The sequence below is a fragment of the Tursiops truncatus genome, chromosome 7, assembly GCF_011762595.2.
Source record: "Tursiops truncatus isolate mTurTru1 chromosome 7, mTurTru1.mat.Y, whole genome shotgun sequence".
In the NCBI taxonomy this organism is placed as follows: domain Eukaryota; kingdom Metazoa; phylum Chordata; class Mammalia; order Artiodactyla; family Delphinidae; genus Tursiops; species Tursiops truncatus.
In genome coordinates this window covers 30,081,455-30,099,269 of record NC_047040.1, presented here as the reverse complement: position 1 = coordinate 30,099,269, position 17,815 = coordinate 30,081,455, and the positions used below count along the sequence as shown (strand labels likewise).

The following is a 17,815-nucleotide window of genomic DNA, read 5'->3' as shown; positions in this document are numbered from 1 at the left end:
TTAGTGCTTGGGTGCAGCATGTTGGGCAGATAAACATTGTTTGTGGCAACGAAAGAATAGGAGAACCTGTTACATAGAAAAACACTTTTGGAAAGAATTTGATTTTCGTGTGTCTTTTTTAAAAAATCACAATAATCTTCATGGTAAAAACAAAACTTGGTTAAACGTCCTCCTAATTACTTCATGATTTAACACAGCCTTTCTTTGGAATTACATGGGACGGAAGGACATCATCTTTTCAGTGTTAGGAGTCTCTAAAAATCTTACTATGACCCACCACCACCACTACCACCAACAAAGTCACACAGTTGCTTTTACACCCAAATATGGCTCCTAGGAATTCCTGCTGCTGTTCCACTGCATCACGTCTACCCATTGAACCCACACTTCCTAAATGCCGACGAAGCCAACACCCTGATAAAGATAGCAGAAAGAGAGGAGAAGCACATTGCCTTTCTTTTAAGTTGACCACTTGCTTTCCATTAGGTCCCCCTTAGATTACTTTAGATCCTGAGAATATGGGCCAATGCTTAATATCCATAACTGGGTAGAGACAACTTTGATTCACAAGTCGCTGGTTCAGCATCTCCATGGAAGCACTCCAAGCAGCGTGCCCTTCCCTCCCATGTGTGAGCTCATTATCTTGAGGCTAAGTGAAGTTTATCCTCCAGTTCCCTTCACCCCTGCCCATCCCCCCACCTCAGGGGCTCCCACCCCATCTACGACTGTGTTTCCCTCGCCAGCAGCCCAAGTTTTACAACTCATGGACAGAGTCTGCTGAAAGGGGAGGCTGTCAGCCTTGTCATCAAGGGGCCCAAGTCCGGCGCCTGTTGAGTTCAGTGTGAGGGGAACTATTCATATATATTTTCTTTTTCGCCAAACAATTCTTGAAAGGAAGTGGTAGCTGCTGAAAGCACTTTTTATATCCACTCTGTCTAAATATTTGCCAGATTTGTCTGCCTGAGAACAAGATCGTAGAATCCAGTGAAAGGTTGGAGCCAGAGTGGGAGCCGGGAGCGTCCCAGGGCACGAGTCCCAGGAAAGACCGTCTGCCCCGGGTCGTCATGCAGCTGACTACATGAGGTCACAGGGACTGACAGTCTGTGTGTCCAGTGGCTCGGGCTGGTGTGAGGCACCCAAATCGCCTCATCCACATTCCCCTGAGTCCTGTGTGAGATTCAGATCAGTCAGTGCCACTGGCACTGATGGACCCCTCATTATGCCATCCTCTGCTGGGGACTAGTGGGGAGAGAGAAGAGAGAAGGAAGGAAACGGGGCGTTTGCCCTCTTCTGATTGGGGAGACAGTGTGTAAACCCACAGCACAGAACAGATGCACAGTCTATGTTATTGGATGAATGTGTAAATTGATAGGTAACTTGCAAGGTAAACTATTGTTACAATATGAGGCAGAGTGAATAACTGTGAAGGTATGATTGACATGCTGTGGATGTGAAAATGAGGGAGCTGCTGAGTGGCTTGCCGGTAGGTTACCTGGGAAGTCCATTAGGTAGCTAGGTCCCCAGTGCTGAAGCTGCCGTTCGGCTCCACTGTGCTGACCACGAAAGGAAAACAGCTCCAAGCAAGGGCATCCAGGGAGCTAGCCGCCGGAAGTCAGAACAAGGGTGCGGAGGACCATTCCAGCTCATCTCTGTTTCATGTTTCCCAACTTAGTATTTCACAAAGGATGGTGCCACATCCTCCAGAAATCGACACAAAAACGTGAATGTTAGCTCTATCCATCACGCAAATGTGAAGAGTCGATCTTAAAAGCCAAAACACACAGAAGGTATCATAACTCAGCATTGCTCTTTTGAGGACAGGCTGACGTAGGATTTTGAATGAGGCAGCAAGCCTAGAAACAAAGGAGCCAGCCAAGGAAGGTGGCTTGGGCATGGAGAAGTGGGGCAGTCTACTTTAAGGCCTGGGATTGCCTACAGAAGGAAGAAAAAGATTACTGCAGCAGTGGGAGGTAACAGACCGCCGACAACAGCCATTCTTCTGGGGAATGTAAGAAAGAGGTGAGAGCCCAGTGGCCTCGGCGCTGTTCACACATGCCATCATGCCCATTGGAAAGAATAGCTCTCAGCCTGAAAGTCAACCCTCGTAAAGCACGTGTATGTGCAGGGGGCGGGGTGTGCCAAGTTCAAAACTGAGAAGTTTAGGAAGATGAGTATTCTTCCAGGTGCCACGTCCCACACCCAGATCTCCACTGTTGGAGCCCTGAGAGAAAACACGCCAAGTTATGTCATCCACAGAACATGAAAGAAACGCATGAACATCCTGAAGAAATCTAAACAGCACACAGTTGTGTTTGCTAGTCAGATTCATAAAGAGAGAGAAGGGGGAACTGTAAACAGATACACAACTGTACAGAGGACTCTGGAAGCCTTGGACAGCACATCGCCCAGGCGGGGCTCTGCTGCAGAGTTATACTGACAGAAATAAACTCACAATTCAGTACAGATGGGGGTGAGTGGCTGGAGAGGGAGGTTCGTGTCTGCCCTGAATGAAGTGGTTTATGAAAGAGTCTGTGTATGACCAGACGGTCCACATAGAAAAGGGTAAACCAAACAACTCGCTGACTTAAGTGATCCCAAGTCACAAATCATAAGCAGAACAGAGAAAGGAATTTTAAAATAACTTAAAAAGTAACATTGAAACTGAATCACTGGAAAATGTGGGGGGTTTTGTGTGTTTGTTTCCTGTCTTCTGACCAAAGTTCAAGATCAAGTTTTCTTTTGTGGTGCCCAGTGACATTTTGGAAACTGAAATCTCGGGTTCTTCACAGACAGAGAAAACCTGGGGTGCCCCCTACTCCCACTTCCTAAATTGAAGAACTGGATTTACCCTTGTGGTCAGCCTCAACTCATCTTTGGATAAATCCACCATGTTTTCAATAGCCTTATGTGTGCAGATTCTCCTTCTGCTTGCAGAGTTATCATACAATTTACAGTGAAAAACCACGGAGTGGGCATTTTTCATACCAGAGTCCTTTGGTATGAAATCATTCACTGCAGCCAAAATCCCCCAGCTTCTATGGACAATTTTAGCATTGCATAAACTTGAGTATTTATTGACTGAGCTATTTTTTTAACCTTTAATCCTTTTAACACATTGCAGAAAAGCCTCTTGGATTAGGTAGATAACTGCAAGACTCAACCCTTGTCCCAGGGATGGTCACCCTTTCCTGAGATCTCTTCTCCACATTTGATATTCAGCTGCCTGCCTTCTGACACTGACCATAGTCCAAACAGCAAGATGGTGCAATTATAGATGGATGCACGATTGTAATGGACAGGCTTGACTTTTCTGCATGAAAAGGATAAAACTGTTTTTCTACTTCATTCAAAATAAGCCACAGGATACACCCGTGTATAGCCATATGTCAGAAGATAGATACACACTTTTTTTTTTCTTTTTGCCTTAAGGACGTCAGATTGAAAAAAGTCTCTCCAGTCCATTACAGGACCACAGAACCTTGGAAACTGTGGGTACTTTAGAATCTCACATTCTCCAGGCCTCTCTTGGGCTTTCTAAGTGTCTTTGCGGAAGCGCCTGTCCCCCATGGATGACAAGGACTAAAGAAAGATTCCACTATAAATTCCCCACTCCGGGGGGGTGAGGGTGGGGGGTGATTCCCCTTGCCTTGGAAAGGAATGACAATAGGGCAAACGCTAGGAGGGAGTGTCAGGATGCCTTTTCTAGAAGCAACTTGTGAATAGGGTTAATTTCCTCTGGCAAAGTGGCCGGGCAGCCATAAATGCTAACCTTTTCAAAATCCCTCTCAGCCACCTGAAGACCTGCCAGCTGGCTTGGCTTTGCTAAACTGCCTCATCCTGGACCATGGAGGAGGCTTTCAGAAGCTGGGGTTCTGATAGTAAAAACAAACTGGGGGAGAGGTCATCTCATCTCCTGCCTCCAGGCCTGGCTGCCCACTGGGCCACCTGGCCTCAGAATGATGGAACGCAGAGCCTCTGGGATGCAGCATTAGAGAACCTCTGAAGAAGAATCCTGAAAAGATTAGCTCTCGCCCCAGGTGTCCCAGGTTCCCACCCTGCCAAGGCTCTGCTGGCTGGAAGGGCGGAGGTGATGGAAGGGTGAGCAGGGATATTGGAACTTCCTGTCTGATGCTAAAAAAAAGTTTCCATCCCCTCCCCCACTTATTTGCATGGCACCTTTTCCAAGTCAGACATTTGCCACTTTCCAGAAAGCCATCATCAATAAAGAGACCCGTCCAGGGGCTGCTGCGGGAGCCACGGATAAAGACATTGCTGCGGGCTAAGATCACTGTATTGACATCACGCAGTTATATTTCAGTGGGATCCCCAGAGGACACTTCCTGCCAGTAAACACCTAGTTTATCTAGTATTTCTGTGTTTTTTCTTCATGCTTAGCGTGCCTATTATTCCGCTCATAAATCCTGCTCCCTTTTTCAATTTTAAAATCAGAACGTAGCGAGATCAATGCTAATTGGGCAGCATTTACATTCATCGCGATAACTTGCAAAACTTCTGGCTCCGTGCAGTTCCCTGGGCCCGTGGTCTGGGCTGCAGTGTCCTGGGACCGTCCCAGGCGACCCTGGCAAATGGTGGCTGGGTTACAGCACACGAGGGCCCTTTTAATGTGACTCCACCTTGAGGCATTAGGGGAGACAGTGGCTGTAATCCTTTTACGAGCTCCCTCCCGCTGCGGTCCAAGCCTGCACCAGGATGCGAACGTTCGCAGCGTTTAATAAGACGCCTCCGTGAGCCCCGAGAAAGCAGACACAAGAGCTTAGGAGAGAAAAACGGCCGTCCCCACCACAGAAGAACCAGAAGCCTTCCAAATGTCAATGCACTGCCACATTTTTTCCAAACTTGCTGCTGGAGCGGCCTTTAACATCCCCAAACCCTGCTGTGATCCACCAGCTACAAACCTCAATTGTTAATTGTCTGGCCGCTACAGAGCCGCTAGTTTTAATATAGTCATGACATGAATGAGACCCGAGCTCCCCTTTGCCCCTCCCCTGAGGCACCTTGGATCTTGGAGGGAGTTGGGGGCACCAAGTTGGCTCTGGTACAATGGGGGCCAGTGTTGAGGTCAGCAATAAATAAGGGGTAACATTGTTTTCCCTGCTGGCAATCAGCAAGCCTTCCTTGAGGATTGAAATAACTTACATTTCTGGAGCAAGCAGCTGAGTAATTGAGAAAGAAGACTCTGTTCCTCTTTTCAAGAGAATCCATCTCTCTCTCTCTCCCTCCCTGTATCTCACACACACTTCTTTCTACACCGCCCCCCTCCCAAATCCTCCACTGCTGCTGTTACTCTAATATGCAGAGCAAACCTGCTCTACTCCCTAATTTCTCTCCTAAAGATGGTCTAGGCTTTATGGCTTGAAACGTTGATGTGAAAAGTATGTTGCTTCAAGGGCCACTCCAGTGGAAACAAAAACTTTGTGAGGAGGGAGATTTGGGCCCAAACATTTAAATAACCCACGTGACAGAGGCCACAGAGAAAGGCATCCTCTTCCACTCTCTTAACGCTATCGTTCTCATTTACATACAGGCTCCGAAGATTGCTCAAAGAACTTCACCAGCCCCAACGGGACCATCGAGTCCCCCGGGTTTCCCGAGAAGTACCCACACAACTTGGACTGCACCTTCACCATCCTGGCCAAACCCAAGATGGAGATCATCCTGCAGTTCCTGACCTTTGACCTGGAGCACGACCCTTTGCAGGTGGGAGAGGGAGACTGCAAATACGATTGGCTGGACATCTGGGATGGCATCCCCCATGGTGAGTGATGGCGCCGTCACCAGGCATTTCTCAGTGGCTTCGCCTTTGCCTGCTAATTGCTTTAGGAGCAATAAAAAAAAGAGAGAGAGAACAAAGACTTTAAAGTTCCTCAGGGTTTATCTATGACCCATGATGACTTTCTCTTCTTATCCTTCGCCAAGGATGACTTCAGAGACATTGTAGAGAGACAGTTTTCTCTCTTGGAGATATTTCTTTGGAGAAGGATAGGAGGAGACTGAGTAGATACTTGGATGAGGATGAGAAAACCTATAGGTAATGTTCTTTTCTGCTCCGAGTCATCAGGCTTGCCATAGAGAGTGACTCAGTGACCACCCTCTATGCCCAAATAGGACTCTAGAGCCAGACTGACTAAGTTTGAATCCTGGCTCTGATATTAGCAGCTCTGCAACCTTGGGCAAGTTCCTTAACCTCTCTGTGTCTTATCTGTATAAATAAGCTGCTATTATCATCACTGTAATTACTGTCATTTTATTATCATTTATATAGTCATAGATGCATAAAAGGTGCATCCCCCAAGGCCAAGAGGAACCTGTACTTCTCAGGTGGAGACCAGCATAAGTCTGGGGTATATTTGGGATCAGCAAGGAAACCAATCTTTCACTTTCGTAGTCTTTCTAAGTATTTTGCACTGTAAGGAAGACTTGATGGCTAAGCAATTTCATTTCCTGAGAAAATCATAAGATTTAGTCAGGAAACTTGGGTTGGAGTCCCAGCTCTGCTATTCCCTAGCTGTATGAACAAAGAAAAGTCACGTGCCCTCTCCAAACCTCAATTTCTTCTTCTGTAGAACAGGCATTATAATGATACCTTTCCAGTCCATCTCCCAGGGCTGTGAAAACAGAATGAGGCCAGGTCAGTGAAAATACTTTCTAATGTGCAGGAAAAACATTAGCCATTGCTCTTAAAACAAATCTCTGGTTGCTCTTTTATGCCAAGGCATCCAAAGTGGTGCTCCATTGAATGACTTGTGATTGTGGGAAGGGAGAATGTATGGCCAATGGGGTTTGGCATGTCCATTTCTGTGACCTCTCTTTGTCCTGCATGTCCAGTCGGACCCCTGATTGGCAAGTACTGTGGGACCAAAACACCTTCTGAACTCCGTTCGGCCACTGGGATCCTCTCTCTGACCTTTCACACGGACATGGCAGTGGCCAAGGATGGCTTCTCTGCACGTTACTACCTGGTTCACCAAGAGCCGCTAGAGAGTGAGTTGGGAACCTCTGTCCTGTCCTCCTATCAGGGCTGTGAGGGTGTGTGGGGAAGAGAGGCTGACCTGCAAGAGAAGGAGATGGGAATTCTCCAGAATTTGCAGTGACATCTGAGCTCAGGGGATGGGAGCTGTGTCCTCTTGCTAGGCAGAGATTAATGAAAATAGGATAAATGTCAATCTGGCTACTCATTTCTTTAAAGAAAAGGTATGGGGACTTCCCTGGTGGCGCAGTGGTTGAGAGTCCGCCTGCTGATGCAGGGGACGTGGGTTCATGCCCCGGTCCGGGAGGATCCCACGTGCCGCAGAGCGGCTGGGCCCGTGAGCCATGGCCGCTGGGCCTGCGCGTCTGGAGCCTGTGCTCCGCAACGGGAGAGGCCACAGCAGTGGGGGGCCCGCATACCGAAGAAAAAAAAAAGAAAAGAAAAAGCATGTATACCAAGAATCAGTTATTCCCGTGGAATGTCGCAGGACCATCTCAAGGTTCAGAATGAAAGGGAGGTTAGTTAGGATATTTATATCGAGTCCCCTCCTGTGCTAACATTTTTTGAGTCTGGGGCCATTTTCTTCCCTCTTCAAGCCTCAGTGACCATTGTCAAAAAACTGAGCAATTTTCAACCTCTCTCTATATACGTATGTTTTGACAGTAAACATCTCTCACCCTGGCTAGAGTTTCTCTCACTAGGCTGGTACACTGCTTGGACTTTCAGTTCATTCTTCTAATAAACACAGTTTTTTGAGCTTCTACTATGTGCAAACAGAGAAAGTATAGCCCTGACCCCAGTGGTCATGGAACCTGCTGTCTTTGAACCCAGACCATCACTCTCTTGCCCTGAGCTACGTCTTTAAATCAGCTCCTCTTGGATATGTGCTTAAGATGTACTGCCATTTTCACCAAGCAGCCCAGATGATAACTTGAAGGACTAAAGGAACACTTTCAGGATGATTGGAGCTGGGCAAATCCTGCTATGGCTGTAGACAGCTTACCACATGCATACCTGCAGACACGGCAGCCTGGCCGACTGATGGGTTTTGTTCTGAGTTTTGCTTTTGTTTTTTTCCTCAAAGAGCTCATGAAGATTGAGTGACAAGAAAACAGTATTGTGAGTTGCACCAAGTTCTGCAAATGGCCCGTGTGGTCACAGAGCTACAGAGTAGGTTTGATACCTGAAAAAGATTGCTGGTCCTTATCTGACACATGCACACACAAATATTGACCAGTGTCCGTGGAATCCATAGGAAGGACAGCAATTAAACTGACAGCGCAAGCCCAGGGGAAGTGACTCCTGGGTCCATTTGCCCAGACAGGTGGTGCAGGATAATACAGAGTGACACACTTCTGCTTACAGAGAGGTCTCCCAAAGACAGGTATTTATTGCTTTGTAACGTCTGTCTTCTGTGCCAGAACTCATGAGACAGTTGAGTGAAACAAAGAAAGAAACAAAAGTGCCTCTTGGGTGTTTATTAATAAAGCAGGCTTCCCACGATGTATCAGCCCACCCAAGTCTATCACGCGTTTACCTGTATTTCAATAAGAGTGCATCTGGAAACTGTGAGCATCCGTAGCCTGTAGCACTAACAGTTCTTGTGCTTTAGTTTGTATTTTTAATTTGTATGATGATTCTTATTTATCCAGAGCCTGATTTCTTTTAGGTCAAATTTAGTTCCTTTCAGACCCAGAGGGGGTGTCAATCTCTGTGACTTGGCGTAGTTGTTTTTAAAATGTGAGTGTATAATTAGGTCTTTAAGATGAGGGAGTGCCTGCAAGGACTCATCCCTAGAAGGGAGCAGCGTTCTGGGGGTCCCAGGGGTTTAAGATGGAGAGACCTAACTCTGCCCTTGACCATTTCCATCCCCCAGACTTTCAGTGCAATGTCCCTCTGGGAATGGAGTCTGGCCGGATTGCTAATGAACAGATCAGTGCCTCGTCTACCTACTCTGATGGGAGGTGGACACCTCACCAAAGCCGGCTCCATGGCGATGACAACGGCTGGACACCCAACTTGGATTCCAGCAAGGAGTATCTCCAGGTACTGACTCAGATACCAGAGGGTGTGCAGAGTGTGTGTGCATTGGTGGGCAAGGGGGCTGGCTCCTTCGCTAGAGTGGACAAAGAAACACAACATACTTGAGAACTTCTTTCATCCATCCATCCATCCACCCATCCATCCATCCATCCATCCAAAGAAATCCATATTCCAGCCACAAATAGACTATACCAGGCACTGTGCTAAGTGCTGGGATAAAATAGCAAGTCAGATGGACACTGCCTCTGCCCTTGTGAAGATTACCAGGCCTTGGAGAAGTTGCTTGGCTGGGAAGCTGTTTGCACTGTCACTATAGTTATCCAAGGAACTTCCATAAACAGTTACAGAGCGTCCTCATTCTCAGCATAGGGAGGCATCAGAGACTTAGGGGGCATTTTTCCTAAGGGCAGGCATGAGAAGCACGGCAGCTTCTCATGATCTTTGCTGTTCGGAGGGAGCCCTCCCAGGAAGGTTTTGCCTATAGCTATCAGGAGAACACACGGGAAAATGTCACTGCCAGGAGTGAAACTCCAGTTGCTCCGATGCCCTGCAGCATCTTTTCAGACTATTGTTTGCTTTCCTTCTTTCAAGACTTGCAGCTCCTGTTGAGTAATCCTCCCTTGCACTACACACTGGTCCAGCTCTCATCCCCAGGGAAGAGCAAGCTGCTAGTTCCATGCTAGAGCAATGACTGCTTTCATGACACACGGCAGACAGCCTCGTGACCCACTGACAAGCCTGTCCTAGCTCTGATGCGACACGGCGACCTCTGCTCTGAGAAGGACGTCACAGAGCAGACAACAGGAAAGGGAGAATGACCACTTAGAAACTTCCAGGGAGTCCACAGAGGTTCTAACGCCCAACCCTAAGGCCATCTGTCACTATCTCTCCTCTGCTTCTCCAATAATGCTTCTCACCTTGCAGAGCTTCCAGAAAGTTCTCCCTTCTAGCCCGCATCCTGTTGATTGTAGTCCTCGTTTTGGGTCCTAATCATATACTTTCTCTGATTGCTCTCCACCTGTTTATGATACACATACACAGCATTGTGTACTCCTTTCGAATGCTTAATGGTGCTGAGCACTTACTAAGTAGCCAATAAATGCTTACTGAATCAAATTTTACCGGTGTGTGCTGGCTAAATTTTGATCACGCAGAGATTGCCACTAAGAAACACTGTGGTCAGCAAAGGAATAACATCCAGCAATTTCCAAATGTGCTTGGTGTGGTGGGAGGGGAAGTGCCTCAAAATGTTGGCCCTCCTCATCGGGCAAAAGGTCAGGACGCGGTGCATAAGCTTAATTGCTTGGGCAGACTCTGCATGCCCTCTGACCCCTTGGTGACCTGAACCACTAAATACACAATGGAGTGAGGAACTGAGGGGAGGGGAAACAGCTCCGAGCTGAGACTTTGGCAACTAGGGCATCGAAAGTGAATTGGCTTGAATTGGACTGGAGCAGAGCGGAGTGGATTGGATTGGATTTAGCCGTTGTTCCTTTAAACCAGCATCCACTTTCACTATCCGAGGCAGGTCGTGGTTGAGTAAGAAGGGGTCGTGGTTCTAGATGTTCAGTCATTCCTTTAAGATAAACATAATCCTGTCTGTTCAGATTTGCAAAAAAAAAGAGAAAAGAAGAAAAAAAATCAAGTTCCAATTTCTAAAGGTGTCCAATGTAGTTCAAATATATTGAGTTCAACTGTCCAGGGGACGCAAACAGATACTGATCACCAACACCTGTGAGCGAATCACAGACACGGGTTGTGAGCTGAGGATTACACGTGTGTCCTTTGAAGAAAAAGCCAGATGCAGCCCTGTGTCAAGAGAGTCAAGGCCCCCTTCCTTCTCCGCCTGTCTTCCTCAGGTGGACCTACGTTTTCTAACCGTGCTCACGGCCATTGCGACGCAGGGAGCGATTTCCAGGGAAACCCAGAATGGCTACTATGTCAAATCCTACAAGCTGGAGGTGAGCACTAATGGTGAAGACTGGATGGTGTACCGGCACGGCAAGAACCACAAGGTAAACCCGTTTCCCCGCTGCCTGGGCACGCCGGGGTGGGGCAGGCGGGCTGGCACAAGAAGGGCTGCAGAGCCACCGCACATGGCCAAGGAGGCCTTGTTCCCTGAGGCTCCAGTAATTGATGGAGGCATCAGAATGCTGGCCCTGCAAATATTCTTTCTTATGCTAAAGTGATTGGAAAACACCTTTGTCTCTCCGACAGCCTGGCTGCTGTCACATGGCACAGCAGAGAGAGAAAGAGAGCTTGCAGGGTGCTCTCTGACTGCAAATGAAGGAGAAAATGTGTTCCCCGTCTGAGTCTCCCCATACAGGATTCATTGAGCATTTATGGCCTGAGTCCCTTCCACGTGCTGGGTTAAGAATCACAAAACGTCATGAGACTGCCGTTCGGGAGTTACCGAGGTCTGGGAGTAAAAGGGCACAGATCCTGAGAGGGAATCACAATGTCCCGAAGAAGAAAGAGGATAATAAGTAATGAGGAGAAATTCGGTGTGTCGGGGATGGGATCTGAAGTGGCAGTCGTGTGGCAGCGAGGCATTGAGTTCGCTCGGCTGGTGCCTTCAGTGTCTGGGGCTCTCGGAGGTGTGTCCGCACGGGCGATGTGGGGCTTTTGTTGTACATGTGGACGAATGTCTGGCACTCCGCTTTCCTAGGACACGTGGCACTCTGGCGGTGATCAGGCCCGCAGCTGGCGCCCGCGAGGTGCATACTGGGTGTTAGACTCAGCATATGGGGGGCTTATTGGAAACGGCTGGTTGTCTCACGTGGGCAGGGCAAGAACTCCGTTCGTTGTGGGTTGGCTCTCGGGTCTCAAAGGAGAGCGCTCATCCTTCCCAGTGGAATCGGGAACTGAGGGAAAGGGTCTCTCCTCTTACTGCCACAGTCCCAGCAGCCCCCTGGTCGGTCAGGTGTGAATTATCAAAAGGCGACACAGGTGGTCCAACCTGGAGAAGCCAAAGATCTTTTCCAAACAGGGCCCCCTTGGCTCCTGTCACTGCCCCAAGGCAGCTTGCTCTTGCTGGTGTAACTGGAAACTTTGGACCCAGAAAATCCTAAACTATAACGTTGGCACTGTTTCACTTGGGAAATTTGAGTTTTTAAAGGAGTGGATTTTAAAAAATTAAGATCGCCATAGTAACATGGCACAATTCATCTGAAATCATGGCTTCTAGATATTACCAGGTGTGTCTCTCTCTCTCTTTCTCTCTCTCTCTCTCTCTCTCTCTCTCTCTCTCTCTCACACACACACACACACACACATCCCATTTCACAGATAAAGTGAGAGACTTAGCAATTGAAAGACTTCCCCATCTTGACGAGTTGAGCCAGGGCTGGTTTCTCATTGCCTGCCTTTGTTTCAGGAAGAGTTACCAAATGTCACTTGGACATGGCAGGCCAGAGTCTGGCATGGGCTGCTGGGAGCACCCTGGACTGAGTCCTCATCCCAGCCTGCTCTGTTTCATACCCTTTCTCTCCAGCCTCCCTTTTCAGTAAGAAACTGGTAGAACCCAGAAGGTCAGCCAGGCGGGCGAGGGCCAGCAGCTGGGTCGGGGTGGGTACGGGGGAGGGGGAAGAGATTCCCCCAACCGTCTCCCTGTCTAGGCTCAATGACTAAGCACCACTGGCCGGAGGGATACTGTAGCATAAGCCAATTTTAAAAGCGTGCAGATGGACCGGGATGCTATTTAAAACACCATTTGCTGGAAATCTGCTTTTGGAAATACCTTAGCACTGCACATTTGGATAGAATGCTGTCCTCCCTGGCTTTATCCCTGGTATTCGTTCTGCAGGGAAGACATCCCTGAGGATGGAATTTAGCTCTCTGGGCTCCTTTAGAACCATTCTTCTCAACTTCTTCATATCAGATACATCCTCCTCTCTCTCTCTTTTTTTTTTAAAATACATGTTACATATTTTATTTTTTAATTAAATTAAATTAATTTATTTATATTTTTGGCTGCGTCGGGTCTTAGTTGCGGTATGTGGGATCTTAGTTCCCTTACCAGGGATCGAACCCAAGTCCCTGCATTGGAAGGTGGATTCTTAACCACTGGACCACCAGGGAAGTCCCCCTCTCTATTTTCTCTCTCTCTCTCTCTCTCTCTCTCCCTCTCTCTCCCTCTCTCTCCCTCTCTCTCCCTCTCTCTCCCTCTCTCTCCCTCTCTCTCCCTCTCTCTCCCTCTCCCTCCCTCTCCCTCTCTCTCCCTCTCTCTCCCTCCCTCTCCCTCCCTCTCCCTCCCTCTCCCTCCCTTTCCCTCTCTCTCTCTCTCTCTCTCTCTCTCTCTCTCTCTCTCTCTCTCTCTCTCTCCCCTTTGCCTCCTCTTCTCACCCGTGGCTACATTTCTTTCCCTAGGAGCCAAGGGGTAATTTCATTTTTATTTTGTTGTTCTTGTTCTTTGGCTTTTTAGCGAATCAGTCCTGTGCACATAAAGGATGCCTGGGCAGAGGAAAAGCCCTTTCTGTCCCCATTAGAAATTCATTCTCTTGGTCTCTAGAAGCAGGCAGGAGAATGGAAAGCCTGACAATTAAGCATCGCCCCCGCTCCCCCCCTCCAGCCCCACATGCTCCCTCGTCCTCCCTCGGGTGTGGCAGGCGAGCTAGGAGACCTGCCAGGTTCTCGCCTCGCCTCCGGGGGTGATCTCTGCTGCTCCTTCATTAGCAGATCTACTCCCAGCCGACTGTATTTCATGTGCAGATTCCGCACCGTTCATGGCGCGTCAGCGCGGCTCTCTGGCTGTTCGGGTTGAAATAGTTGAGTGAACCGTGCCAAATAGATTTGTCAAGTCTGTTGCAGTTTGATTCGATGCCATGAACGGGAGGCGGGGTGAGGACGGGACTTGGGGGCAGTGCGGGGAGAGGCTTCGTCTGCGCCCCGGGCGCTACCACTGAGCTTCTCTTTGTAGCTGCGGGATGGTGGGCGCTGTGCTCGTGGTGCTCAGTGGTGGGCTTGAAAGCAGAATTCAGCCAGCAGGACCTGTGAGCAAAGCCCAGCAGAGGTGGAGGCAACAGGCTGCTCTACTCCGTGGGGCAGGGGGAGGGTTTGCAGACACGAACCAGGGCACAGGGCGTGAGGAGGGGATGGTGATGTTTGGGGCAGAAATGTCGGAACTTGATTTCAATCCCCTGGTCACTGTCAACACCAGTGCAGTATACCAAAGACCAGGGAATTGGGGAAGTCAGAGAAAAACACGATTAATGAGCACTCAGGGTAGTGGAGGATGGCTGTGCTATTCCCTTGCAAAACAGTATTTACAGTTTGGACCCAGACTGGGCTGAGGCAAGGCCTGAGCCTATGGGGGGAAGACTTCCTCGTGGCCGGGAAGCAAGGATGACCGAGGAACTCTTTTGCAGCCTCCCACAGCCTGTGAGCAGCCTCTTCTTAGTCTCTTTCCATCCAACAGGTAATGATGAGGCTGCCGATGAGAAAGGCATTACGCTGTGGCCGGGAGTGTTGCAGATGTCCTCCTGGCAAAACACAGCCCAGTTACGCAGGCCACATGTACAGCACATCTCCAAATCCTCATCCAACTCCACATGCCATAGAAAACAGAACCTATGGGCTTCCCTGGTGGCGCAGTGGTTGAGAGTCCGCCTGCCGATGCAGGGGACACGGGTTCGTGCCCCGGTCCGGGAAGATCCCACATGCCGCGGAGCGGCTGGGCCCGTGAGCCATGGCCGCTCAGCCTGCGTGTCCGGAGCCTGTGCTCCGCAACGGGAGAGGCCACAGCAGTGAGAGGCCCGCGTACCGCAAAAAAAAAAAAAAAAAAAAAGGAACCTATGATTTTCATTTGGGGGGACCCTCCTTACACGTATTTATGGAGTAAACACAGGCAGAGAGCTCTTCTGCCTGTTAGAGCCCATGTCCAGTCCACGTGCCCCCTTACATTATACAAATTGCTTCACATATATTTCTTCAGAAACCACAAGCATAAACTACTACTTTGGTTTCGCCAGCTGTATTAATAACACCCCAAACATAGACATAGTGTTGTAAATACAGTAGTAGAAGGTTCGTGTGTGTGTCTGTAATTACAGGCACAATTATGAACACACGGACCAACGGAGGGGTGTGGAGAAAGATGGGCGGAGCTGGAAGGCAGGAGGCCTTGGCCGAGGTCCTGCTCACCTCTGAGATGCTGCTTCCGTGAGTCTGCACTGGAGGCAGTGAGACTGAGGCTGGTGTCAGGGCAGGAGGATAGAGGCCATGCCCTTATATGTCTAAGCAAAAGCCCTTGATTTCGGTTCTCCTTTATTCGGTAGGCATGGGCATCTTTCTTGCTGACACTGCTCTGGTCACCTTGCTCTTAGTCACAGTGTTGCTAGGCTGTTCTGACGTATTTGGAAGAAATCCCGGCTAAAAGAAAGGGTCTGTCGGATGCTACCTGTGTCCTGATGGCCAGATTGAGGATGGGAGGGTGAGGACGGAGATCAGGTAAGGTTTGGGTCCAAGAGTTTTCAGAATTACCCTGTAATGAGTAGCAGAAATGCACTAAGGTCATCATTTTAATGTAATGATGACTTCCAAGGGGCTTGGAGAACCCTCAGGCACTGGCCCATTTGCTTCAGAGTTTAACAGTGTTTCAGACTGTGGAATTGAAGCTCTCAAGGCAAAGTAATTTGCCCCAGGGACATGGGGAACCGTGGAGTCCCTTGGAAGGCACCGGTCACCAGGCTTTGACTTCAGACCGGTGTTTCCATAATCTGATCCAGGTCTGGCTCACCATCTTGCCTCCAGAGGGAAATTGGCTTCCTCCATGTTCCGTCCACAGGTCGAGAGGTGTGCCTATTCATGGAGATCTGAAGTCAAGTCGGTTTGGTGGGCATGGCTCCTAGCACGGGCTCAGCATTTTGGATTTGGGGCCCCATCATAGAATCCTGAGATGTAGCGTTGAACGAAGCTGCTTTGCGTTTGATTTGGCCACGTCCCTCCAGAACAAATAAACCCCCGCTTCAAAAATCCTCTGTACTACATTTATTTTCCAAATTAAAATGAATTGTTGTGAAAGCCATTTGAGAATTTAAAACCCTCTGTGAAATGATCAGAGACTTAAGAGGAGAGAGAGTGGTGTCATAAAACCACACCCCCAAACCAGTCGGCTAACAGTTAGAGCCACGTGGCCAGACCTTCCAGGATGACGCACTACGCGACCTTGGAAATTTCTCTTCCCAGCTCCGTGCCTCAGTGTTTCCGCCTGCCCTAATGGAATGGTGCTGTAGCTACTGTTGGCAGAGCACTTTGGGATCCATGGCTGGAAGGCTCTCTGCAGATATAACTAATGTATTAGACCCGCAGAGCTCTTCTTGAACAGAAGGAAGTTATCAATTTAAAAAGTAACAAGGGATCTCCCATGGGATATTTACTGCCTCCTTTAAAGTCATAGGTCTGGAAAGAACCTGGTGAGTCATCCAGACTTCTCCCTGCATCTGATGGGGCCTGTGCTTGGGCTGCCTCAGATTAACGGTACCCCTCATTCTTCAGTTAGGAGTGCAATTATTCCTCCAATGAAAATTTTTAGGTTTTCAAAAAATACCTTTTTTTTAAGCTTCCTGGTGGATGACTGGTTTTTCCTTTTCCTTTTCCTTTTTTTTTTTTTTTTTTTTTGCGATATGTGGGCCACTGTTGTGGCCTCTCCCGTTGCGGAGCACAGGCTCCGAACGCGCAGGCTCAGCGGCCATGGCTCACGGGCCCAGCCGCTCTGCGGCATGTGGGATCTTCCTGGATCGGGGCACGAACCCGTGTCCCCTGCGTCGGCAGACGGACTCAACCACTGCGCCACCAGAGAAGCCCCCTTTTCCTTTTTATTGTAATAATTTTGTTTACTGTCTATAAGATTAAGACAATGACTCAAACCATCAGCTAGCACTGGGCATCAGACTTTAGAAGTCATGGATGTGATTGCATCGTCTAGGGTTATATATGTTTAGAAGAGGGCCGATGACCTTTTCAAATTCAAGTCCCCCCAGTTTATCTGTTCCCCTCAGTTATAACCAAGAATAATCCAGGGCCCTCGGTAATTAAGTTTGTCCCTTATCCATTTGCCATGGGATGAGCTCAGACCTTTAGCCTTTCCACTTAGGAAGCTCCAGGGAAATTTTCATTATACACAAGCTTGGAACCTTTTCTCCATCAGGCCCCCATGGCTGGCTTCACCCAACTCCCATGGGTGCTGAATCGTCTCCGGGAGCTGAGGCCAGCCTCCCTGGTGCTTACAGCCTTGATGCTAAATTCCTCGTGCTTCCCAGGCCCCACTGCACGTAGGGGCCAGTGGGGCAGAGCAGATAGCAGGGGATGTGGAATGGCGCCGTGATTTTGCTTGGGCTGTGAAAACACGCGCTTTGCCCTAACCTCAGCATCCCTAGATGAGCAGTGGGGTGAACACCTCTGCAGGTGGATTGTCAGGTTCTTTGCCATCACCGGTTCCCTGCTCTGTGCTTTCCTGAGATTTCACCCGGAAAAGGAGTGCAGGTGGCAGGTAGACTCAGCAACCTCATTCCCCGTAGCTTTTCTGCTCTCTTTTCCCCACCTGGAAGTTAAAGGTGCCTCCTTAAATAATGTGGCGGTGTCTTTGTAGGAGGTTTTCAGTGTGGAGGCCCTTCCCACCCAGGTAGAATGTGTGTTTCTGCCCCACCTTCACAGGAGGACTTCCGGCCCCTCGTTGCTCTGATGCTCCACTCTCCCCCATACCATCTCTCCTCCAGCCCCAAATCCCTGAGCTGCCCTCCTCGCCTCTCCTCCCTCATGCTTTCCTGTCTCAAATCCTGAAACCCT

At 49.0% G+C, this 17,815-nt stretch overlaps 1 protein-coding gene across 9 annotated transcripts in view; it reads left to right on the top strand.

Annotated features, from left to right (window-relative positions):
- The window catches only part of NRP2 (neuropilin 2), a 115,664-nt gene that overhangs the window by 35,419 nt on the left and 62,430 nt on the right, over positions 1-17,815 (top strand). For all 9 annotated transcript variants that reach the window (XM_019939069.3, XM_019939068.3, XM_019939071.3 and 6 more), the window contains exons 4-7: positions 5,546-5,776; positions 6,847-7,002; positions 8,865-9,034; positions 10,891-11,046. In XM_019939069.3, coding sequence (XP_019794628.1) covers positions 5,546-5,776; positions 6,847-7,002; positions 8,865-9,034; positions 10,891-11,046 — 713 coding nt within the window. The remainder of the gene's footprint in view (positions 1-5,545; positions 5,777-6,846; positions 7,003-8,864; positions 9,035-10,890; positions 11,047-17,815) is intronic.